This window comes from Ricinus communis, chromosome 2, assembly GCF_019578655.1.
Source record: "Ricinus communis isolate WT05 ecotype wild-type chromosome 2, ASM1957865v1, whole genome shotgun sequence".
Lineage (NCBI taxonomy): Eukaryota > Viridiplantae > Streptophyta > Magnoliopsida > Malpighiales > Euphorbiaceae > Ricinus > Ricinus communis.
In genome coordinates this window covers 4,547,429-4,573,673 of record NC_063257.1, presented here as the reverse complement: position 1 = coordinate 4,573,673, position 26,245 = coordinate 4,547,429, and the positions used below count along the sequence as shown (strand labels likewise).

At 34.4% G+C, this 26,245-nt stretch overlaps 3 protein-coding genes across 3 annotated transcripts; all 3 read left to right on the top strand.

The window, feature by feature from the left end:
- Nucleotides 1-864: 864 nt before the first annotated feature.
- LOC8288076 (receptor-like protein kinase 7) lies at nt 865-4,341 on the top strand. The gene is made up of 2 exons (XM_002509961.4): nt 865-3,571; nt 3,725-4,341. The coding sequence occupies exons 1-2, from the start codon at nt 1,033-1,035 to the stop codon at nt 4,105-4,107; spliced, it is 2,922 nt and encodes a 973-aa protein (XP_002510007.1). The 5' UTR covers nt 865-1,032; the 3' UTR covers nt 4,108-4,341.
- Nucleotides 4,342-10,749: 6,408 nt separating this feature from the next.
- On the top strand, nt 10,750-14,587 carry LOC8288077 (receptor protein-tyrosine kinase CEPR1). Its single transcript, XM_002509962.4, has 2 exons — nt 10,750-13,636; nt 14,015-14,587. The coding sequence occupies exons 1-2, from the start codon at nt 11,161-11,163 to the stop codon at nt 14,407-14,409; spliced, it is 2,871 nt and encodes a 956-aa protein (XP_002510008.1). The 5' UTR covers nt 10,750-11,160; the 3' UTR covers nt 14,410-14,587.
- A 4,818-nt stretch (nt 14,588-19,405) lies between these two features.
- Nucleotides 19,406-22,509, top strand: LOC8288078 (receptor protein-tyrosine kinase CEPR1). Its single transcript, XM_002509963.3, has 2 exons — nt 19,406-21,909; nt 21,987-22,509. The coding sequence occupies exons 1-2, from the start codon at nt 19,437-19,439 to the stop codon at nt 22,313-22,315; spliced, it is 2,802 nt and encodes a 933-aa protein (XP_002510009.1). The 5' UTR covers nt 19,406-19,436; the 3' UTR covers nt 22,316-22,509.
- Nucleotides 22,510-26,245: the final 3,736 nt, after the last annotated feature.

Sequence of the window (26,245 nt, the reverse complement as noted above, 5' to 3'; positions counted from 1 at the left end):
TTATGGATTCTTTTAGATGCTGGTGTTACGATCAGATTTCCCAATATTAAAATAACTAATTGTTTGTGCAACCTATGCAATAGAAAAATGAAAATTTATGATGGACCGTTAAGTAAAACAAAATTAAATCGTGTTTACTTAAAAAATTAAAGAAAGAAAGAAAAATCAACTGTGTCTACCATCTAGTAGCTACCATGTCAATGAGCTGTTCTTCGCGGCAGCTTCTTTATCTTCATTGATTGAACTGATGTTGGGGCATTACCTCGTACAACTTTTTATCATTGAAGTGGTAGAAAATGAATTGCTACCAGCTTTAATTACACAATTGGTCCAACAGTCGGTCATCAATTGCTCATTCATTTCCCACAAATACATTTGACTTCGATTTCATTTCCATCATAGCCTTCTAATTTGATGGATGAAAGGTAAACATTTTGTTACACAATTGAACCATTAAAACATATTCCATTGCATTATACACATGAATGTTCTTTTTGAACACAAGTGGTTGAATGTTCCTTAAAATTTTAAGATTTCTCTAATAATAACTCAAATAAATTCGGTACTTTCAAAAGAATTTGATAAAATAATATGTGATTTTTAAATAAAATATAATTTTATTTCATTTTTTTCTATTATATAGAACAGTATATTAATTGAAAGAATACTTAATAGTAGATAAACCTTTTTCTTTTTTTCTGAGAAAGAGATAAACCTTTTTCTTAAACAGGAAAGAAAAACAAATGCTTTGTATAAAACATTCCTTAATTCACAGCGAGAGGTTAAAAATAGAAGAAGAAGGAAGTCCACAACCCAATGACCGTTATAACAGAAACGAAAATAAGTCCCTTGAATAAGAAAAAGAAAAAAGCATTCGCAAGGAAGCAATAACACAGTAACTAACGCACGCCCGCCCGCCCTCCACCTTGGTTAAAAATGGTCACATTTTCTTCTACTTGTCCTGCTTCCATTCTAAATTGGAAGACCTGAAATAATACCCTCCTCTTCTCTGCTTCCAATTCACCGGCCACCATGCCAATGGCCTCCTTTTCTCCTCTGTTTCTCCTCTGTTTTCTCTACTTCTTTTCTGCTGTCAAATCCGACGAACTTCAAATACTACTCAACCTCAAAACCTCCCTTCAAAACTCACATACTAATGTATTCGATTCCTGGGATTCAACTAATTTCATCTGCGACTTCACTGGAATTACTTGCACTTCAGATAATTCCGTCAAGGAAATTGAACTTTCCAGTCGAAACTTATCTGGAGTGCTTCCTCTTGATAGAGTATGCAATCTTCAATCTTTAGAGAAGCTTTCACTAGGCTTCAATTCCTTATCTGGTGTAATCTCAGTTGACTTGAATAAGTGTACGAAGTTACAATATCTAGACCTCGGCAACAATCTTTTTAGCGGTCCATTTCCAGAGTTTCCTGCTTTGAGTCAATTACAGCATCTTTTCTTGAACCAAAGTGGATTCTCCGGTGTTTTTCCTTGGAAATCGTTGGATAATATCACGGATCTTGTTACGCTGAGCGTGGGAGATAATCTTTTCGATCCAACTCCATTTCCGCCGCAAATTGTAAAGCTAACCAAGTTGAATTGGCTTTACTTATCGAATTGCAGCATCAGCGGCACGATTCCTCAAGGTATAAGAAATCTTTCTGAGCTGATAAACTTTGAAGCTTCTGACAATAACCTATCCGGAGAGATTCCTTCAGAAATAGGAATGCTCAAGAATCTTTGGCAGCTGGAGCTCTATAACAACAGCTTGACTGGTGAATTACCTTTTGGACTTCGAAACCTGACAAAACTGGAGAACTTTGATGCCTCCATGAACAACCTAAAGGGCAATTTATCTGAATTGAGATTCCTGACTAATCTCGTATCTCTGCAGCTGTTCTATAATGGACTTTCTGGTGAGATTCCGGCCGAATTTGGCCTGTTCAAGAAACTGGTGAATCTTTCTTTGTATGGAAACAAGTTAACCGGCCCACTTCCTCAACAGATTGGTTCTTGGGCTAAATTTCATTTCGTTGATGTATCTGAGAATTTCTTGACGGGTACAATTCCACCGAATATGTGCAAGCAAGGGACTATGCAACAACTTCTCATGCTCCAGAACAATCTCACCGGCGAAATTCCCGCTAGTTATGCAAGTTGCAAGACGTTAAAGAGGTTCAGAGTTAGCAAAAACTCGCTTTCCGGCACCGTTCCTGCTGGAATATGGGGATTGCCTGATGTGAACATAATTGATGTAGAAGAAAATCAACTTGAAGGTCCGGTGACTCTTGATATTGGGAATGCTAAAGCTCTTGGGCAGCTTTTCCTGGGAAACAATCGCTTGTCAGGTGAATTACCTGAGGAGATTTCAGAAGCTACGTCGTTGGTTTCGATAAAGTTAAATGATAATCAGTTTTCAGGCAAGATACCGCAGAACATTGGCGAACTTAAGCACTTGAGTAGCCTTAATTTGCAGAACAATATGTTCTCTGGTTCAATACCAGAGTCATTAGGCACTTGTGATTCTCTTACTGATATAAACATAGCTTATAATTCACTTTCTGGTGAAATCCCATCATCATTGGGATCATTACCATCTCTAAATTCTTTGAATTTGTCGGAGAATCATCTTTCAGGTGAAATTCCAGATAGCTTGTCATCTTTGAGGCTAAGCCTTCTTGATCTAACCAACAATAGGTTGACCGGTCGCATACCGCAATCTCTATCAATTGAAGCTTACAATGGTAGCTTCGCAGGAAATTCCGGTCTTTGCAGCCAAACTGTGAGCACTTTTCAGCGATGCAAGCCTCAATCTGGGATGTCCAAAGAAGTCCGTACACTCATCGCTTGCTTTATCGTAGGTGCAGCGATCTTGGTTATGTCACTTGTATACTCTTTGCATTTAAAGAAGAAAGAAAAGGATCATGACCGTTCTCTGAAGGAAGAATCTTGGGATGTTAAGTCCTTTCATGTGTTGACATTCGGCGAGGATGAGATTCTTGATTCCATTAAAGAAGAGAATGTAATAGGAAAAGGAGGATCCGGAAATGTGTATAGAGTATCACTTGGCAATGGTAAAGAACTTGCTGTGAAGCACATTTGGAATACAGATTCTGGTGGCAGGAAAAAGAGCTGGAGCACGACACCAATGCTTGCTAAAGGAAGAGGAAAGTCTAAAGAATTTGATGCTGAAGTACAGACGTTGAGCTCAATAAGGCATGTGAATGTAGTGAAGCTGTACTGCAGCATTACTAGTGAGGATTCAAGCCTGTTGGTATACGAGTATATGCCTAATGGAAGTTTATGGGACCGGCTGCATACTTCAAAGAAAATGGAACTTGACTGGGAGACTAGGTATGAGATTGCAGTGGGAGCAGCTAAGGGACTTGAGTATCTGCATCATGGATGCGACAGACCAATTATTCACAGGGATGTGAAGTCTAGTAATATTTTGTTGGATGAGCTGTTGAAGCCTAGGATTGCTGATTTTGGGCTGGCCAAAATTAAAGCCGATGGTGGTAAGGACTCCACACAAGTCATTGCTGGTACTCATGGTTACATAGCTCCTGGTAAGTGAACTATTTTGTTAATTTCTTATTTTTTTTTTCCTGCTTCTATTTTATGGTCCGCTTGTTATTTGTTAATCGATGTTTCATATCATTTGGTAATTAGAAGCCGAGATTAGTATCACTAGTTAATCGATGATCTTTTCAATTGTACAGAATATGGGTACACATACAAGGTCAATGAGAAGAGTGACGTGTATAGCTTTGGGGTGGTGCTAATGGAGCTTGTCAGCGGAAAAAGGCCGATAGAACCGGAGTACGGGGACAACAAAGACATAGTGGATTGGATCTCCAGCAACTTGAAGAGTAAAGAGAGAGTGTTAAGTATCGTTGACTCCAGAATTCCTGAAGTTTTCAGGGAAGATGCCGTTAAAGTTTTGAGAATTGCAATTCTTTGCACTGCAAGACTTCCAACGTTAAGACCCACCATGAGAAGTGTTGTTCAAATGTTAGAAGATGCAGAACCATGTAAGCTGGTCGGAATTGTCATTAGTAAAGATGGCGCCAGCAAGAAAAAGGAAGCGACAGATGAGGAGTAAGATCAATCCTGCATGTAATCGTTTCTTAGAAAGATTCTCCAAATTCTACTAGTCGGAACTTGTAGTAATAGTGTAACATATTAGAGTTAAGATAGCTTGTAACATATTAGCTAGAGTATGCAATTTCTATGCTTATAAGAATGCAGAGAGCCAGTGGTCTCTCTTTTTTGTGTTTGTACAACTGAAGGAGATGCCAAATTTCAATAAAATTGATGGGCCTTTTTGTTTCTCTCATCCAGAAAAGGTTTCTGATAATTTAATACCTTCACCAGCTCTTAGCATATGCCATACTGTAATCATTTAAACATGCTTCATATGAATAATTCATATTGAGGCACCTCTTTCTTCCTGTAATATTTCTCACCCGCTTCACTGACATTTCAATATCTTTCTTGAGTTGTTGAAGAAAATAAATATTTCTTGTTATTATAACAGGGATTTGATTTCAAGTAGAAGCCATAAATATTTGCGTATACTTGAAAACAGGAACTATTGTTAGGTCAACAGAAATGAGATGAAGAAGTGTTTTCTGGAGGAAGATCTAGCTGCTCAATCAAACCAGACAAATAAACAATTTCTTAGAAGCCAAGTTCATTTCTTTTCCTATTATTCTTTTCATTAATTTGAATTGACTAAGCATTTACATATAAACAATTTTCATATGCCCACACCCGGCCCCATGCATGAACTCAACTGCATCCCTATAAATTATGTTGAAGATTCGGAAAAAGCATATATTATATATCACGCATACCATTTGTTTTGCCTACAAAAATTAGATAACAGTTCTTAATCTGATTTTTAAATTATTTATTTGACCAAACAAAAAGGGAAATTAAATATTTCGTGCTGAATTATCAGAAGACACTGCATGGAATAAGGCACACAGTACTCGTAATTAATAGGCCGGATTAGTGTGGACAAGAGGCTGACACATCTCTGGCTCTGCATCTTAGCAATTATTGCTTGCTTGGGTTTGGAAAAGTCGTGTGTTTCACATTGTTGATCCGCTAATATCCCATTCACAGATTCAAAGCATCAACTTTCTGTTTTACATTTGTTTTCGCTATTCTTTGGATTCAAGTAATGGAATTAAATGGGTCTGCCATCGCCAACATGATATGGGCTCATAGGTATTATTGAAACCCATGAATGGACGATGTGGAGTAGCGAAGAGGAAAGTTCTAATGTTTGGGCTATGAGACCAAAGCACAAACACCAGAGAGAAAAAAAGAAAGCTAAATAGTAATCCAGCCCAGATGTACAATAAAGCAATTACAGGTTGATCAAAAGATGAAAGAAAGCACAAATATATGCAATAAACACTCAAATCAGAGATTGGGCTGCCTTCCGCGGACCATGGCTTCCATTTCATGCATGTAATATTAAACCCAGGTTTCACCATAGAAAAGGCAAAGGATTTAAATGGGTAAATCTGCTCTCAGTTAATAAAAATATTCGAATTTGACTCAATTGTTGTCGATTTGAGCTTGATTTCAAGTAACAAAATACAATAGATTTTCAGCATTAGAGTACTCCACTTAATAGCTTGTGAATTTAATTCTTTTATACAATTTAAACTCTGTTTAAATCATATTTAAATAATTAAATATATTTGAGCTCAAATCTATCCTACCTTAGTTTTAAGATTAATAAAGTTTTACATAATATATTTTAACAGTTGAGTCTAGACCCAGTAGTTCAATTATCTAACTAAGTCGAGTTAAAGTCTGAGAACATACAGCTCAATCAAATTGAGTTTTGGATTTTGAGCTTTAAATCAAGTCAAGCTTGGGTGAATTATTATATTTGACTCAAACTTGACTTGATCGTATTTTAAAAGAAATTAATAAATTTAGTTCAATCACAATATATATTCAGTTATTACCTTAATTTGAGTCTTTATATATATATATATATATATAAACTAATATAGTGTATTCTTATATGTTTCTAAAATTTTGAGTTTCCAATACGTTTCAATTAATATGGAATTATTCCAAAATTTCATAAACTGAATGCTAGCTTGTTTCCATATTACTAATTCATACACATAGTACTAGTAATATGGCTATGATTAATACATAAAATGATGGCTTATTGCTCTACCTTGTTCCTCCTATCCGAAAAGATTATGAAAAAAATAAAATAATAACCAGCACTGTGACTATGAGCACTCATTAGGGTATCTTTGGAAATGGGTATCATGGCCAACCCTCTAATTAAATAAATAATAATACTAGCTTCTAGCTACCCTAATTTGCCTTACTTAATCGTATGAGTGTGTGCTAATTCAGTCTATGCCTACTTAGTTAAATTAATATTACTATTTTTATGTAAAACAATAATGATTATGAATTGACTCTACAAAGCAAACCTCTTATATTCTATCCTGTAAAGAAAATTAAAAATTGAAAATAAAAGTGAAAGAAGAATTGACTCTCCAAAGCACACCTTATTCCCTCACTTTACATTATAAATAAATAATAACAAAAGAACATGATTTTCATAAATTGAAGAGAATGTGTGGAACGCGGCATAACGCAGCATGAAATCGTCCTGATAGGACTTTTGTAGCATGTGGCAAATTCTGAGCCATTGATCACAACTTTGATTAGTGTAAAACCTTTTTAGAAATGGGAAATTGCTATTTGCCCCATTTGAAGAAAATGGTTGTCAATTCTCACCAAACAAGCCAATGCCATTGCTAAAATAAATTAATTAATTTTCATTGGCTATCCTGCGCCAAATGATTCAGGGCGCTTGTTAGCCATTCCAAAGTAAGATGTTGGTAAAGGAAAAGCAAAAGCGGCTTGTAAGGAATTGCCATATCAGAAATCCTTTTAGAGGAGTGGGGTGGGCATCTATGCTTTGTATTTTTCATCATTCAGCACTTACTATCTTCTATCCTACAACAGATTCCCATTGATCGCACACCCGGCCTAACTAAATCGGTTCGGCCCTTCTCCTACTGTCCATTTAACCTCCTCTGCTCATCCATCTTTGTCAACCTTTTATATATTTCGCTTCACAGGATGCGAGGAATCAATATATTCAATCACTCTGGTAAAGCTTTTTAATTCTAAATAAGAGAATTACATTTATGATAGATGACCATTTTATATTTAAATATTAATAATTAATATGAATATAATTATTTAATATATTAAGTACACTCATTTATCACTTTAATATAAATATAAAATTTAGTCGCTCTCGGTTTAAGAATTTTGAATTCATTTAATCATTCTTGCCAAAATAAAAATCAAATCTTTAGTTTATCTTGTAGGTTTGCATACATAAGAAAGTACGAGCTTATCCACTTTGCTGCAAAATTATGGCAAGGAAGAATCTACTCTGACTCTGGTATTCGCAATGTGAAAGCTTCCACTTGATTTGCATAGTGAAGTAACTATGGCGAAAGAAATGATAATTGCCCTGAAAAACAAGTGCTTTTTGCTTCCTTACTATCATGACTGCTGAAAATCAAGTAGAGACCTGACTATCGGTTTAATGCAAACAAACAAACCCCTTAACTGCTAACTAAATATTCACGAGATAACGAGTTAAGCATGCTCAAGTTAGATCATAGTAGAATGTATACTTGAATATTTAAATATCAATTAATTAGTTATTTTAACATTTTAATTTTTAATTAATCTATTACATATTTAAATTTTATCTTTAATTTTTTAATTTAATATGATGGACAATTAAATTATATTTTTTCTAAAAAATATCTACACACTTATTTATTCACAGTATATATGACGTGTTGAATAAAGTTATATATAAAAAAAGTTTAAATATTAAAAAAAAATTGAAATTTCTATGAACTTACATAAAAAAATAAAATTAAGGAGTTAAAAGCGAATAAATAGTTAAACCTTAAGATCATCCATGAATTGATTTTCAGCATCAAGAACTTAAGCTGCTCTTCCTATGCATACGAATATGTTAATCTAATTGTATGCTCATGTTAGATAACATGGTCAAGGTTTAGAAGAACTTTGGAAAATGCATCATGGAAAACAAGTGACAATTGAAATGCGAAGTAGTTATTAGATGATTCTAAATTCAAGTAAAATTTGGAGCGAAAAATGACTATAGTTGGACCTAATGATTTAAAATGAATTAAATATTAAATAAATTGTTCGATTTCACATCTTGATGATACCATGATCAAAATCAAATATTAAAATCATATAAATTAAAATTTAAAATGAAAAATAAAAAATAATATAAAAATTTAGTTAATATCCAAATAATTAACTCGTGAATAATACAAAACATCTTAGCATCAAAAGAAGTATGAAACGGCACTATTAAATTCAATTTTGTCTATTTCAGTAAAAATTCTTTCCTAAACTCAGTCATAACAAGAGTATACATTCTCCGTATAGTCAATCTTGAGTTCAGATCCATGTTTTATTCTCATAAAAAGCTCAATCTCTTACGGGTCAATTTTAGAAATAGAATTTTAAAGAAAGTATCAAACATGTAAGTAAAGCAAATTAAAAAACAGAATTTATAGGGCAAGTTAAATATATCATGTTTGATATCATTTCTATTTCCTGTGTTTTAATGTTTGCTTATTTAGAATTCAAAATGTTTGTTTTAAAAAATAAGCGGGAGAAAACAATAAGAAAAGAAACATGTTGTATGGTTGTTTAATGCTCTTCATGGCAAATATAGTAATTTGTTATTGTTGATGATTATAAGGCTCTTCTATTAGATCTGGAATATTGTTCTATTGCTTGTTTTCATCGGGTAGCCCATGTTCCTGTAAGGGCTTACCCATCAAGAGATATGGAAAGATAATTCTTTTTTTTTTTTTTTAAAGATGTAATGGATATGAACTTAATTTTAAGAAGGGTAAATTTCAAAAAATTATCATCTAATTTGATGTTTTTATATTTGAGGGACAAATATATTTTTTGTATTAGTTGAGTAACATATATTTTAATATTTTTTTTTTATTTTTTGGATTGTAAATATTAATAGAAACATAATTTTTTTATGAAAATAAATATTTTTAAATAATTTAACATTCAACTAGATATTTTGTGGTCACAATAAATTGATAAAAAGATTTTTTTTACTTTAATTAAATTTAAAAAATTATTTTTTTTAAAATAAAATTTTAATATATTTATAAATTTTATGATGCATTGTTAAACACCACATTGCTTATAAAATTATAATTTAGTAATGTTTCATGTTAAACATCTAAAATTATGTAAAAAAATAATAAAAATATAAATGTATATAAAAAAAATACTAATAAAGTAATACAATTGATACTCATTTGATACAAAAAAAAATTACCTATTTCTTAAATGAAAAAACGTCAACCCACGCGCTAATATCTTTTTTGGACTTTATCCTTTTAGGAATGCATCAACTTTTTGTCAAAAAGAATTGTGAAAATTTATTTTTCTGTTTAAGAAATAAAAAAACTAAAATAAATATTTTATTAATATATATTACTTTAAAAGCTGAACAACAGAGGAAAGTCGCATAGTAAAAGTTTTAGAGACCATTTGGCAGTCAATGCCGAACATGTTTCCATTAGCTTCCATTTACATTTTAATCTGTATAATTTCTTACGCATGTCTCTTACTTCAATCACCCCAAAATCTGCACAAAACTTATTTGATCAGTTGTGGCAACCGTTAATGGAAAAGTTCGATGGAGCACGTGGCAAAGGTGAACTGATCTTCAAGTTCTGGCCAAGTGCTGAGGCAGAAAATTAAGCACCCAAAATGAAATCTTATCCCATCTTTGTAGCAACTCCATTTCCTATGTAATTGTAACAAGATCCAAAAGGAGACATAGAAAAGAGAAACGGGTTTGCAGATTTAACAATTTTGTTGTTGGAAGATCACAACTTTGAGTAATGATGATCCTACATGGACAAATATGGAATATGATGACAGAACATATACATAACTGTACCCTTTATGTACCTCTCTTTAATTATTGTCCTAATCTCCGTATCATTTTTAAACAAATATTTGAGAATATTGTAATGCGAATTCCCCAACAGGATCATATAATGATAAAATATCATTCCCACTTTATGTTACCCCACTTGATCAAGAATTTTGTAATACTATCCTCCATTCACCAAGAAACTTGAGGAAAAGAAATGATAGCGCACCCATAAAAAACTTGATTCTGAAATTGAAACCCATGGTACATGTAGATGGCTGAATGCAAAATCAGGATTGCTGTAAGAGGGAATTCATTTGACATCAGAGCTCAATGCCATTGTACATTGTCATGTATCTTTTGCAGTTCACTATATCATTTGCAGTAAAGTAAAATCATGAAAGGAGAACGCACTCGAACGAAGATTTCATTCTACTAGGATTACCACGTCAATTTTGGTTGACAGAAAAGGTAAATTGTAAATTGGCTTGGGGTGTTCCTGTTACATAGACTAGAGGTTTTAAAAATAAGGACAAGATCTAATAGACAAATTACAGTGCAGCTCACTTTGGATAGAAATGAACCAAGGAACTGATATCGAATGGGCCCCTAAAAATGCAGAAAAACGCCTTGTAGCATATAAAATAGAAAAAAAGGTATCTTCTTATGCACTTGATAAAAAGAATACAATACCAACATAGTTAATCACCCAAAAGAAAAAGAAAAACAACATATAGAAGACAGCAGGCTGATGGTCAAGATGCTAAAGTTTTGGGCTCTGGCCATCCAAGAGACAGAAAGAAAGGTCCTAGTCGCAAGAACATACGGTGATCAAGAAGAGATGCAGTTTATTCAGAACATCTTATCGGGATAAAGGAGTTGCACAAATGTTATTCTCTACTTAAGTTAGTGGGGTATAAACGTAAAGCCTCTTTATGCAAAGATATCCATAGTCTCTCTTTCTCTCTCAGTACTATAGCATGAGCCTCCTTTCATCATCAGGAAGCGCACAGCTGCACCAAATGATCCCCTCAATCATCTCATTTATATACTTCTTTGTTTCCTTACTTCCTCCTCTGCAGCAACCATATTAAACCTTTCACTTCCTTTCTCTCTCTCATGGCTCCTAGATTTATTTTTTTCCTGTTTATTTCACTTATTTCTCTGGCCCATCCTTTGGAAGCTATCAGTACAAACCAGTCTCAGTTTTTCAATCTATTGAAAACTTCTCTTTCAGGAAACGCTTTGTCTGATTGGGATGTCAGTGGAGGGAAATCTTACTGCAATTTCACGGGTGTTAGCTGCAACAGCCAAGGATATGTCGAAAAATTTGACATAACTGGTTGGTCAATTTCTGGCCGTTTTCCAGATGGTATGTGCTCATACCTGCCACAGCTACGTGTTATCCGTCTGGGCCATAATCATCTCCACGGCAACTTCCTTCCGAGCATCATCAATTGTTCTTTCTTGGAAGAGCTGAATGTTAGTTTGTTGTACCTCGATGGAAAAATTCCTGATTTCTCACCGTTGAAATCTCTTCGGATGCTTGACATGTCGTACAACAACTTCAGAGACGATTTTCCGATGTCAGTGACTAATCTTACCAATCTTGAGTTCCTTAATTTCAACGAAAACGCGGAACTCAACTACTGGGAACTGCCGGAGAACATTTCCAGGCTGACAAAGCTTAAATCAATGATCTTGACGACATGCAATCTCTATGGTCCAATCCCGGCAACAATAGGAAACATGACATCCCTTATTGATCTTGAGTTAAGTGGGAATTTCCTCACGGGCCAGATTCCTCCAGAGATTGGATTGCTGAAGAACTTAAAGCAGCTTGAGCTCTACTATAACTACCACCTTTCTGGCAGCATACCTGAAGAACTTGGAAATTTGACAGAGTTGGTAGATCTGGACATGTCAGTTAATAAGTTGACAGGAAATATTCCAGCATCTATATGCCGCCTTCCCAAGCTTGAAGTTCTGCAGTTCTACAACAACAGCCTCACAGGAGAAATCCCAAGTGCTATTGCCGAATCAACCACCTTGCGCATACTCTCACTTTATGACAACTCTCTTACAGGAGAACTTCCACACAACTTGGGCCAGCTATCCGGTATGGTTGTCCTAGACGTGTCAGAGAACCGCCTGTCGGGCCCACTACCAACAGAAGTTTGCAGTGGAGGTAAACTTTTATACTTTCTTGTCTTGGATAACATGTTTTCTGGAGGATTGCCTAGTAGTTATGCAAAATGCAAGACTCTTCTACGGTTTCGAGTCAGTCATAACCGTTTGGAGGGCTCAATACCAGAAGGGCTTCTGGGTCTTCCGCACGTTTCAATCATTGATTTAGGTTACAATAATTTCAGCGGCTCAATTTCAAATACAATTAGAACTGCTAGAAACTTGTCAGAATTGTTCTTGCAAAGCAACAAGATCTCGGGAGTTCTACCTCCTGAAATATCCGGGGCTATCAATCTGGTAAAGATTGATGTCAGCAATAATCTCCTCTCTGGTCCAGTACCTTTTCAAATTGGCTATCTGACGAAGCTAAATTTATTGATGCTGCAAGGAAACATGCTGAATTCCTCCATTCCCGACTCACTTTCGTTTTTGAAGTCTCTCAATGTTCTTGATCTCTCCAACAACCTGTTAACTGGAAATGTCCCAGAAAGTCTAAGTGTATTGTTACCAAATTCCATTGACTTTTCAAACAATCGTCTCTCTGGTCCAATTCCTCTCCCTCTAATAAAAGGTGGGCTTTTAGAGAGCTTTTCAGGCAATCCAGGTCTTTGTGTTCCAATCTACGTTGTATCAGACCAAAATTTCCCCGTATGCTCACGAAGATATAACAGAAAGAGACTAAATTCCATCTGGGTGATCGGGATTTCAGTGGTCATCTTTATAGTTGGGGCTCTGTTCTTTCTAAAGCGTAAACTCAGTAAAGATAAATTAACCGGACGTGATGAGACCATGTCGTCATCATTCTTTTCATACGAAGTGAAGAGCTTCCATCGAATAAGTTTTGATCAACAAGAAATCCTCGAAGGCATGATTGAAAAAAACAAAGTGGGTCAAGGAGGATCTGGGACAGTGTACAAGATTGAACTGAGCAGTGGGGAAGTAATTGCAGTAAAGAGGCTGTGGAGTAAGAGAAACAAAGACTCGGCTATAGAAGATCAGCTGCTTCCTGACAAGGGGTTGAAAACTGAAGTTGAGACACTGGGAAGTATCAGGCACAAGAACATAGTCAAATTGTACTGTTACTTCTCCAGTTTCCATTGCAGCTTGTTGGTCTATGAGTACATGCCAAATGGAAACCTCCGGGACGCCCTTGACAAAAATTGGATCCATCTGGATTGGCCCACCCGTCATCAAATAGCACTTGGAGTTGCACAGGGCTTGGCTTATCTCCATCATGATCTTCTGACTCCTATAATTCACAGAGATATAAAGTCAACCAATATTCTCTTAGATGTCAGCTACCAGCCCAAGGTTGCAGACTTTGGCATAGCCAAGGTCTTGCAAGCTAGAGGAGGTAAAGATTCCACTAGCACTGTCGTTGCAGGAACCTATGGTTACATTGCTCCAGGTAATTTTCTTATCCAATTTAACTAACATAATGAAATCTATGAGATAATATTTAAACACACTGAGTGCGTGATCTTATCTTGTTTTAGTAGTGCCTAGCAACCTCCATTACTGTCATCAGCATTAAAATTTAGCAATTATTCTATAATGCTTCAAAAGTTTCTAAACTGGTATTGAGATGCAACTTAATTTGTTGTCTTGGAAATGCCTATCATATATATTTTGGTAAAGCAAATATAGAGTGTGCACGAAAACTGCCATTGAGCATTACGAAATTAATGATGACATTCATTATTCCATTGTGTTCCTTTTAAGACAATCTGTTCATAATCTTATTCAGTTTTGGATTCTGAATTATTTCCATTGATGATTGCAACAGAATATGCGTATTCATCTAAAGCAACAACCAAGTGCGATGTTTACAGTTTTGGAGTAGTTCTGATGGAATTAATTACTGGAAAGAAGCCAGTAGAGGAAGACTTCGGAGAGAACAAGAATATCGTAAATTGGGTTTCAACAAAAGTGGAAACCAAGGAAGGAGTTATGGAGGTATTGGATAAAAAGTTATCAGGGTCTTTCTGGAATGAGATGATACAGGTCTTGCGGATCGCCATCCGCTGTATCTGCAAGACTCCAGCCCCTCGCCCAACTATGAATGAGGTTGTCCAACTGCTGATTGAGGCTGATCCATGCAGATTCGATTCTTGCAAGTCGTCGAATAAGGCCAAAGAGACGTCAAATGTCACTAAGATAAACAGCAAAAATGAATTATGATTACAATAAGCGTATGGTGGGGTTCTAGGTGAAGTATATAGCATCTATAAATTAGTGTATATATATATATAAGTATTGTCTACAAGGTATCGACTATAGAGAGACTTATTATTAAGGAGAAACTTTACTTTTTCTTTTCCTCCCCTAATTAAATTAAAGTAGCTTGTAGATTCTTTTCTCCTCTTTCTTTTTAAATTTTATGCTTTTCCATTTTGTTTTTCTTGCTCTTGCAACAACTTTCCATCAATATGACTGCTTTATAGTAACGCATAGCATCTAATATTTCATACACCCACAAATGAAAGTCACTTCCTATAGCTTTTGAGAATTTTGTTTGATCTCTCTCTCTCTCTCTCTCTCTCTCTCTTTAATTATCTTAGCTTTTCATTTTATAAGGGAGCCATCCAAAGAAAAGAGACTCCAGCAAAGGCACATTATTGGCCAAGTTCTGATGGTTATGATTCGCAAAGGCATTTCCTTTTTGCACCACAAAGTGGATTCCTGATTCTGATTTTAAAATCCATAGATGATTCATGTGGGGATGGCCCGGTTCACCCATGTTTTTATCCGCTGGAAACGGATCACTGGGGTTATTGATTAATTGATTGACATCTTTTTCTCCAACTAAAGTTAGGGGCAAGAGAGAAAGCAAAAGCCTTTTATTTTACTTGTTCCTTCTTTCCTAAGGTGAGAGCTTCATTGCCTTGTTGTATTGGAGGTGAAAGAATGGAAAAGTTTTCCATGCCGGCTTCTCCGTAGATAATGAGCCAAGAACCTCAGCTCACAAGTTGGAACTCTCTTTATTTGCTAAAGTTATTCTGAATTAGACACTGGATTCTTCCACTGCTCTAAAATACATTTTATTAATTTTTTACTACTATGATGCTCTATTGACTAGACTGATGAGCTAGGTCATGTTATGTAGACAAATATATGATGTGCAACTAGAAATAATCTTTCAGTCATATGCTTAACCTGATCAGGATTCTTCCAAAACAGAATGACACCAATTCTTCAATATATGTATGTAGAGCATGCAAACAATTCTGTACTGCTAATAATAGGTATCATGACTAATTAGAGACAACATCAATTCAAGCTAATAATTGAGAACATGTTCATGTGTTTGCACCTGTTTGTATGTCAGTGCATAACTACACGTGTGCTGAGTTTCAACTTCAGGAGTGGTTTGGGGTTGTGGGGTCCTCCAGAAGAATAAGATTCGTGGAAGTTAATATTTGTTTTATCATGGTGGAGAGACCATAAACTCAAAAGAAAAATGCAAACCTTTGTTGAAGGATACAGTTCTCCAAAATGAAAAGACAGGGGGGTATCAAGGCATAAGGTACTTCAATCCAAGACAGGCATGTCCCCTTTGAATACATGACGGCAAAGAGGAAAAACAGGCAAGCATATAGTAGATTAATAATTGGATTTTGTGCATTAAGACCTATTGTCTCAAAACTCACAATCAAGTTATGTTTCACCTTTTCACAAAATTGTTTTCACCCTTCTTGACAGCATTGCCATTCTTTCGAAGGAAAAAAAAAAGAAAAAAGCATAGAATGATAACTTTCACTGAATACCATGATCTTGCAATTAAATAATTAAGATTTAGGAAAAGTTAATTGTCACTTGGATGTTAATGGGAATTCCATTCGGTGCTGAAATAATAAACTAGTAGTAATTTAGACGAGTGCAACAAAAATTGAATAATAAAAGATGATGATTGTGATAATTAGTTGGAAAAAAAAAAAGAATAACGTAATTTAAATTTTAAATACTGTAAATACAAGTTGAGAGTTATTAATGACGCGACCAGCATAATCTATAGTAAGTCAAAAAATGGGACTTCCCATTTCTAAATTATTATATTTTTGAATTTCATTTTCATTTCTCCACCAAATTCATTTACAATCACACTTTCATATTTTAATTAAGAACTGAAACTAAACTAAAATTCACATATATATGTTAATTAGACGAGCAATTTCTTTTTAAGAGTCTATATCCCTTGAAAAGAAAATTGTGGATTAAACAGCTTACATGTGAGAAGATATAGCAATAAATGTCACACAAGTATATTTAATATTCGAGCCTGTAAAAGTAACTGATTTTACTCTCCAGCTGAAAAAAATTCTCCTTTTTCTTAAGAATAAAAGCTTTTAACATTCAAATCATTAGATTTGGATATAGTAACTAGGCATTTAGTGTCACTCAAGTTGAGATTTGAGTTTGAAATTTTCCTTTTCAAATATGGTGGCTTATTTTCTATTTTACAAAAAAGTTATCATTGGATCTAATATATTAATTTATGAACATACTAACTTTATTTATGGTTAAAAAAAAATACTTAACATTTTGTTATTCTTATTCTAGAAAAAAAAGAAAAAAGTCCTTCACTCACTCCTTTAACGCACTAATATATTAACCCTATCTAGCATTTTGCGAATTTCAGTAGCAAGTGTGAATTTCAGTACTTTGAAGTCTCTCAAGGTGAGTTTAGGCAATGTTCCAACATTGTGATGTGCACTAAAAGCTAGCTGCTGGATATGAAATTTAACAAGCTAAAAGGGTTTACATGTATGGACGCAGAGGCACGATTTAGGTGTTACTCTTCTCAAGCCGATTGAGGTTCCAGCTTCAATACCATTAACCCAAAACTGCATTATAAACAACTTCAATACCTTCGCCCCCGCTAGGCTACCGTCACTGTCCATTGCCGCAAATTACCATCTTCTGTGTAGGCCCAGTTTGACCACTGCTGTATAAGCCCAGTTTCACGCCTTCCGATCAAGTTGGGGCACACAATGATAATCTGAAAAGTTTGTTAAGCCCAAAAGAGATTGTTAGAACCTTTACATCTATTTGCATTGGCCCGTCTCAAAAAGTTTGTTGGAACCCTACTACTTCTTGGCTGACAAAATGCTGTCGTTTGGGGCGTTCCGAGTTCGTCCTTTCGTGGCGTGGCAATTCATGGCTTCTGACGTGAGGGGTTCAGCTTCCGAGACAATGCATAATGACTTAAATGTCCTTCTTTGTCAAACCAATTAATCCTATAATAAGCCACCAATTGATAGTCTTTCTCGACTTGACCATATGAATATGAGTAATAAGTCTAAAACCCTTCGTCTTAGCAACAATGCTATTACTTAATATTGTTATGCAAAAACTATTTGGAAAGAAACTTTATTTTCTAGATATAGTGTAATGAATGTTTACATGGTGTTCATAACATTCACTCAAACACCCGGATATATATATATTTAAAATAAAAGAAAAATATATTAACCCATTCTGCTATATATTATAATAGCGTGATTTTCAGTTTTATTTTTAAAATTTTGTTTAAAAGAAAATCTTCCTTCCACTTTCTATTTTATTTTAGTGAGAAATTGTATATGCCATCACTTATGTCTGACCCATTTTTTTCCTTCCTTCTATCCATCCTTTGCCATATTTTCTTTCCTCTTTTTCTTCTTCTTCTTTTGCTTTCTACTTGGTCCAGCTATCTTTCTTTTCTAAAAGATCCACCTATACAAACATAGCACAAATAACGTTTAAGATTGGACTGACCACTTCTTGTTCTTTTTTTTTCTTTTTCTCTTAATCTTTTTGGCTTGTGTAGTTTCATTATTATGTACTTTTATTGTCTGTAGTCAAAAAGGGTAACAAAATTCTTCTTACTCAGCTTTTTCCCACTTCTTATCATCTTTCCTTGATCTATCTAGAGTTCTTCTCAATTCAAACCAGGGCCCCGGGGTTGCTGAGGGCATTTTCTTGATTAGTCTCAGTTCAGTTTTTTCCTTTGTATAACTGGTTATTATTATAATAATGTTAGATTTCAGGGAACATCACTCTTTCCGTTTCTCCTTTCCGTTTCTCCTGTAATTCGTGGTGAATATATATATATAGTTATTTAGAGGTGCTGTTTTTCTTTTTGTATATTTAGGCTTATGACTTGCTGGAAGAGCTTTTCCCTCTTATTGTTGATTAATTATTGTTAGGTATTAAGATCACACTTAGACTGTCACAATAGTATTGTTTAGACTAGTTGATCTAAAATGCATTTTCCCATGTGTTGCATAAGGATTATTTGTTTAATAACAAGTGTTTTATCCTTGCGCATTAATTTTAGCTGTACTAATTAAGTAGGATTATCTTTGTCTTAACCAATATATAGCTTTACTTTTTCTAGTTGTTTATGCTAGTTGTAATTATTAGCTTACAATTGTTAGTTTTGTTAATGCAGTTTCAAGTTAAATTTTCCAATCCAATTAAAATTGTGTTAATCCTTTCTAAATTTAATAGTCGGTATTAAAGTACCACTTTAATTTTTGAAAGCTCATGAGTATTTTTCATATGAGGAGCGAAAATAAAGGAAAAAAATAAGAATTGATAAATTGCAAAATGCTAAGGAGAAGATTATTAGACACTTGGACTGTCACAATAGCAAAGATGACAATTTTGTTAATTATGAATATTTAGACTAGTTGGCATTGTCCCATGAAAATTACTTGTTTAGTAACAAAAATATTGTGTCCTTAAGCATTGTTCAGTTGTATTAATTTTAAATTAAGCTTTTCAGCTCAATTAAACTTGCGTTTATCCTCTTTATTTCAAGGCTGCAATGAATTTGGGAAACTAGGAATTAAGTATAGTTATAAATATAATAAATTATTGAATTTAACGAATAGTTGGAGTAGGTAATAGTTATTCTCAGTAAAGGAGGTGGTGTTTGTTCTTGCAATTTGGTAAAGATAATGAAATGAAATTGTTATTTTATGTTTTAATTAATGTCAAAGGAATGCTATCATAAAGATAGAAAAAGCCACGGCATTTCCACTTAACATTGACTAATAAATCTGCTCTATTACTTTTGTGGCATTAAAGCATACGCCAAATTCACACAACATCCATCCTTTGTGTTCCATTTAAATGCTTGGTTTGTTTCTCGCTGTTCCCTCATTTCCTTCTCTGAAACAACTACCTTAACTACCTCTCTTGCCTCTTTTGTGCTCTAACTAATGGCTCTTCACTCCATCTTCTACATTTTTGTCTTGATTGTTTTTTCAGCCTGTCCGTTGCTCGCCATCTCTGCTAATCAGTCTCATCAGGCGCACTTCTTTAATATCATGAAAACTACTTTGGCAGGAAATGCTTTGTCCGATTGGGATGTAAATGGGGGCAGATCATCACCTTGCAATTTCACAGGAGTCGGTTGCAACGATCGAGGGTATGTTGAAAGGATTGATATAACTGGATGGTCAATCTCTGGCCAGTTTCCTGCTGGTATTTGCTTGTACCTACCACAGCTGCGCGTTCTCCGTCTAGGTTTCAACTATCTCCACGGTGACTTTGTCCACAGCATCAACAATTGTTCTCTCTTGGAAGAGCTGGATTTGAGTTATTTGTATCTTGGCGGAACACTTCCTGATTTCTCAACGCTAAACTATCTTCGTATTCTGAACATCCCATGCAACCACTTTAGAGGTGAATTTCCACTATCAGTGATTAATCTCACCAATCTAGATATACTCAACTTCGGTTTGAATCCAGAACTCAAGTCATGGGTACTGCCAAAGACCATTTCCAGGCTGTCAAAGCTCAAAGTTTTAGGCTTAAGATTATGCAATTTGCATGGTCCGATACCATCAACAATTGGAAACATCACATCCCTTGTTGAACTTGACTTGAGTAAAAATTTCCTGTCCGGCGAGATTCCTGCAGAGGTTGGATTGCTGAAGAACTTGCAAATGCTCGAGTTTTTTTATAATTCTCACCTTTATGGCAATATACCTGAAGAACTTGGTAATTTGACAGAGCTTGTAGATTGGGATATGTCAGGCAATAACTTGACAGGAAATGTTCCTGAATCTGTATGTCGCCTTCCAAAGCTTAAAGCACTGCTGCTTTACAAGAACCACCTCACTGGAAAAATCCCAAATGTTGTTGCAAATTCAACAGCATTGCGCATATTTTCAATTTATCAAAACCATTTGACGGGGGAAGTTCCACATAGTCTAGGGATGTTATCACCCATGTATCTCCTAGACTTGTCAGAGAACCGCCTATCAGGCCCATTACCTACAGAAGTTTGCAAAGGAGGTAACCTTTTGTACTTTCTTGTCTTAGATAATATGTTTTCCGGACAGCTGCCTGACAGTTATGCAAAATGCAAGACTCTTCTGCGATTTCGAGTCAATAATAACCGTTTTGAAGGGTCAATACCTGAAGGACTATGGGGTCTTCCCCATGTTTCAATCATTGATTTAAGTTACAACAATTTCAGCGGTTCAATTAAAAAGACAATTGGACTTGCTAAAAACTTGTCACAGTTGTTCTTGCAATCTAACAAGTTTTCAGGAGTTCTACCTCATCAAATCTCCAAGGCTATCAATCTCGTAAAGATTGATGTTAGCAATAATCTCATATCCGGTCCAGTACCTTCTCAAATTGGCTATCTGACAAAGCTAAATCTATTGATGCTGCAAGGAAACATGTTGAATTCTTCCATCCCGAACTCACTTTCTTTGTTGAAATCTCTGAATGTTCTTGATCTTTCCAACAACCTATTGACTGGAAATGTGCCAGAAAGCCTCAGTGTGTTGTTACCAAACTTCATGAACTTTTCAAACAATCGTCTTTCTGGTTCAATTCCTCTCCCTTTGATAAAAGGTGGTTTGTTAGATAGCTTTTCAGGTAATCCAAGTCTTTGTATTCCAGTCTATATTTCATCGCATCAAAATTTCCCCATATGCTCACAAACCTATAACCGAAAAAGACTGAATTTTGTCCTGGTGATAGATATTTCAGTAGTAACAATTACTGTTGGAATTCTCTTGTTTTTAGTACGTAAATTCTACAGAGAAAGAGTTACGGTCAGATGTGACACCACTTCTTCATCATTCACTCTATATGAAGTAAAGAGCTTCCACCAAATAATCTTCAGCCAAGAAGAGATCATTGAAGGTCTAGTTGATGATAACATTGTAGGCCGCGGAGGGTTTGGGACAGTGTACAAAATTGAATTGAGTAGCATGAAGGTTGTTGCAGTGAAGAAACTGTCGAGTACTTCAGAGAATCAATTGGTTTTGGATAAGGAATTTGAAAGTGAGGTTGACACTCTAGGATTAATAAGGCACAAGAATATAATAAAATTGTACTGCATCCTCTCAAGTCCAAGATCCAGCCTGTTGGTTTATGAGTATATGCCAAATGGAAACCTGTGGGAAGCACTTCACACCGACAATGACAGGATCAACCTGAATTGGTCTACTCGTTATAACATAGCACTTGGAGTTGCACAAGGCTTGGCCTATCTTCACCACAACCTGTCGCAACCTATCATCCATAGAGACATCAAGTCAACCAATATCCTGCTAGATGATGAGTACCAGCCCAAAGTAGCTGACTTTGGTTTAGCCAAGCTCTTACAATGTGGAGGGAAAGATTCCACCACAACTGCTGTTGCAGGGACATTTGGTTACTTAGCCCCAGGTATCTAATTTCATGTGTTCATTTATTTTTAGTTATTATCAGCTTCTTTCATTTGATATAGTCGATGCCTGTGACAGAATATGCGTATACATCAAGAGCAACGACCAAATGTGATGTCTATAGTTTTGGAGTAGTGTTGCTGGAACTTGTTACCGGGAAAAAGCCAGTAGAGGAAGAGTTTGGAGAGGGCAAGAATATCATAGATTGGGTTGCGAGAAAAGTGGGCACAGATGAAGGAATTATGGAGGCATTGGACCATAAACTTTCAGGATGTTGTAAGAATGAAATGGTGCAGGTACTTCAGATAGCTCACCAATGTACACTTGAGAATACAGCTCTTCGCCCAACCATGAAAGATGTCGTCCAATTGTTGACTAGTGCAGAATCTTTCAGAGTAGAAGCTTGATCTCATCAGAATGAAACTCGACTGAATTAGACTACGCGTTTCTGTCCTGTGAATTAGTTTCACGTTTTTTTCTTTTTTTAAACTCAAAATAATAGGGTTAAGTTAATGTTAGTGTTCTAGTACTAGAAGGGTTTTGCTGGATATAATCTAAATTACTTTAGATTAATAGATAAAAAAGAAGTTTTATTTGTTAATCCACTCTATTATGACTAGTGTGCTTTGATATCTTTTAATGACATCTATGAATGGGCTTGCACTAGGAAAATAAATACATGTAATTAATGTCAGAATTAGAATTAAGTATTTGACGAAAAACGTAGGATTTCAAGAGTTAATCTCCCAATGCTTCTTTCTATAAATATTTCTTTAAACAAATTAACCAAAAAATAAATAAAAAGCTAAACCCCAAACAGTAGTGTTAAATTGGGCGCATAAGTTCTGGGACTGTTCCCTGTTAGAACCTATTAGTGGCTGTGGCAGGAAAACATACATATGGAATTTCATGCTACATGAAATAATCAATGTCACAGAACAATTTATGGTAAGAAAGTAAAATATGACAAAATAAGGTGGGAAATAATCCAATATTAGTAGGTTCAATACCTAAGACAGGTTTTGAATATGAATAAAACTAACATATCCAGGCAAAAATATAATATAATATAACACAGGAAGATAGAGAAACGTATTGGCGTAAGCATAAAATATTCTTTGGGAGGATAAAACGTAGGAGGAAGGGACCCTTTTGTCGGGTTACATGTCCCTATTCAATATATTAAGGGTCCCAACAGCTAGAGTTTCTAGAAAAGGGGGGGGGGGGGGGGGGGGGGGGGGAGGAGCCTACTCTTGCCCTTCTTTTCTCTCCTGAATAATGAATATATTCAAGCCTTCTTTTAATGTACCCAATCGCTGACGTTTAAGCCCCAACAACAGCCTTTTCCTTTTCTTTTCGTTTCTTTTCTTTTGGCAAGGCTTTTTTTTTATCTTTCCATTTTCTGCTCTCTCTCTCTCTCTCTCTCTCCCTCTCGTAAAGCCCAGGTCAAATCAGGGCGGCTACTGCTTACGCCCAGACATTTACTTTGTATTTATCACCTAATTAACAGCACTCATCTACCCCTTCAAGTTTCAACCTCTTCCCACATGTACACAATTTGTGTTTCTATCTTAAACCCTAAATTTTGCAGTTTCTGGAACAACAGTTCTTTTGTATGTGTGTTGGGTGGGGTCTGTTTCTGATAATTGAGCTTCTTCTTGGCTCCTTTCCTTTTGTGTTTTGCCATCATCTCTTATGTGCGTGTCCATATGTAGTGTTTTCCAAATGTCAATTTTGATTTTTGTTTGTTGACTCAAAGCTTGGAGTCTTCCTTTTCAAATTGGGTTTCTTTTTGTGTCCACTCTCTTACTCTTACAAATTGTGCACCATAAAAATAATTAATTATCATCAATGTCAAAGTAGAGAGTTCTAAAAACATTCTGAAATCATAATTTTTATTTTAAGAGAAAATAATAAGTACCGTGATTGTTTGGTGGATTATTATGTACTCTAAAAATGTTATGAGAGAAAGGGTAAAAGCTTGCCGACACAAACACAAACAGGAGGGAGAGTTAAATGATGCATTCTTCAACTTTTTTATAATGAAAATACATATATGTCGTAACTGCATTACTTTTGGAATAATCAGAAATACTTTATTTTCCACTTTCGTCCCTGTCTCTTTAAAAGTAATGTTTTTCATTATAAATTACTATTTAGAGTGTGAAATACCAATTTGATCCTCACCTTGTCCCTAATATTTATACTACATATAAATCAGTCTCTAATAAATAAAAAATAGAAGTATACATTAAGAGAAAATTCAAAGCTATTTTATTATCTCTTCCTTATATTCAGTAATGGATGAAAATTCATCGTATTTTAATGTTGTGGGGCAACTTGCAAATATCATGTGCTTCCTCCCTCAGTGCTAAGCCAAATTCATATGGCAATAGTTAATTACTATAAGTTATAAATCTAATCTAAACTTGAATATTGATTCATTGCTTAAAGATTCCTTTACTCGTTGAAATTTGAATAAATAAACAAACCGGTTCGAGAAGAAGTTCTTGTGCCGGTAGAAATGGGTACAAAATTAAAATCAGTAATGATGCCACACAGCAAAACACCACAACCGTAATCAAGTGACATGACTGTGACATATCTGCTGTATTTTGTTTTTAGCAAATTGAAGGTCTTCGCGCACTTTTGTTCGGGAAGCGGGTGATAACTGGGAAAAGAATGCGGGGGCGGAAAAATGGAGAAATTTAGGACTGAAAATAATTCAGTGCTAATTTAACTTTAGCATATTTGTGATTGTGTTTTAATGATGCGTTCAAATAAAATCAACAATGAGAAATTGAGATATTTCCTTTGATATATCTTCATAATAAACTATAAATGTATAATCATACACTCAATTTAATTATTGATTAAAAGAAAATCAAGCAAGAGAAATAATTTTTTAAAATTATATATAAAAAAATCAATCTTCATATTTTATAGCAAGTGTAACTAGAGTAGGGACGACAATCGGACATATACTTTTAAATATTTGACTAGAGTAAATTCTAGTATGATAATATAAATAATTATAAACGAGTTTGGGATGAGTTTAAAATTAAATTTTAATAGTCGTATCATATTCGAATTGGATTCGATTTTAAATTTTCAAATACTGCTACCTAAATCTAACTAAACAATATAAATATAAAATACGGTATTTGAAATCTATTTAAATAGTATATATATATATATATATATGTATATTATTTGTATGAAATAAAATAATAAAAAATTAAAATTCTTATTTATAACTATATGATTTAGAATTTAGAATTATTTTATTTTACTAATTTTTGCTAATATACTTTAAATTTTAGTTATTATAAACGGATTCATGAATATATTTTTATTTAACTATTCAAATGTTTATATAAATGAAGAGATAAAATATCTGTCATTTATTAAATATTTATAAAATTTATTTAAAAATTATACATATTAAATAATTTTTTTCAAATTCAAATAATAAACGGATATTTTTTATAATAAAACAAATTTAAATATATATATATATATATATATATATATATATATTAATTGAATTCTTATTTAAATAACCTTAAATAGATGGTACACCCACCCGTTTGCTATTCCTAATTGCACCATCCTTCAAGCGAAATTTTACAGAACAAGCATCTACCCTGAAGTTGTCCCTATATAACTGATATCACCAAGTAGATCTGCCTTTTATTCCTTCTTTTCTATATTTTTATTTTTCTTTTGTTTAATTTTATTCAATGCACACAAATAATATTCCTTTTTTCTTACTTTTCAGAATTAATTAACTTGATGAAATTTATTGAATTCTATTTCATAAATGAATTCTTTATTTTCTTTAGCGACATCTATTTGCCATTTTTAAATAGTATTATAGTTTGAAAAATATCACTATAGTTCATATTTTTATAATTCAATAGATCTGGATAAGGCTTGTCTGAAAGATAGCTATCTACTCCCCAATATGGATAAGTTAATGGATTTAAAAAGTGTTTATAAGGTCTATAGCTTTATTGACGCTGCTCAGGGGTATGATTAGATCAAGATGAAGAGAAGAATTCTTTTATTACGGATATAGGTACATTTTATTACATAGTAACGCCTTTTAGCCTAAAGAACGCTAGAGCAACATACCAAAGATTGGTAATGATGCAATAAAGACAAGAATTACAAATGATCCTTTAAGCTTTCAAGGAGGTCCAATGACAAGATCCAAGTCCAAAAGTATGCAAGAAGCTTTGTTGGGCTTAATTAAAGACATTTGGAGTGTTCAAACACAACAAGGCTCAGTCTAAGATTTAGGATTACAAAAAGGATCTAAAATCATCAATTTA

What these genes read in the sequence shown, in the direction of transcription:
- LOC8288076 (XM_002509961.4), top strand. Translation starts at nt 1,033, where the DNA reads ATGCCAATGGCCTCCTTTTCTCCTCTGTTTCTCCTCTGTTTTCTCTAC. An exon ending in TCATGGTTACATAGCTCCTG is followed by an intron (nt 3,572 to 3,724) that starts GTAAGTGAACTA and finishes TCAATTGTACAG; the next exon opens with AATATGGGTACACATACAAG.
- LOC8288077 (XM_002509962.4), top strand. Translation starts at nt 11,161, where the DNA reads ATGGCTCCTAGATTTATTTTTTTCCTGTTTATTTCACTTATTTCTCTG. An exon ending in CTATGGTTACATTGCTCCAG is followed by an intron (nt 13,637 to 14,014) that starts GTAATTTTCTTA and finishes TGATTGCAACAG; the next exon opens with AATATGCGTATTCATCTAAA.
- LOC8288078 (XM_002509963.3), top strand. Translation starts at nt 19,437, where the DNA reads ATGGCTCTTCACTCCATCTTCTACATTTTTGTCTTGATTGTTTTTTCA. An exon ending in ATTTGGTTACTTAGCCCCAG is followed by an intron (nt 21,910 to 21,986) that starts GTATCTAATTTC and finishes TGCCTGTGACAG; the next exon opens with AATATGCGTATACATCAAGA.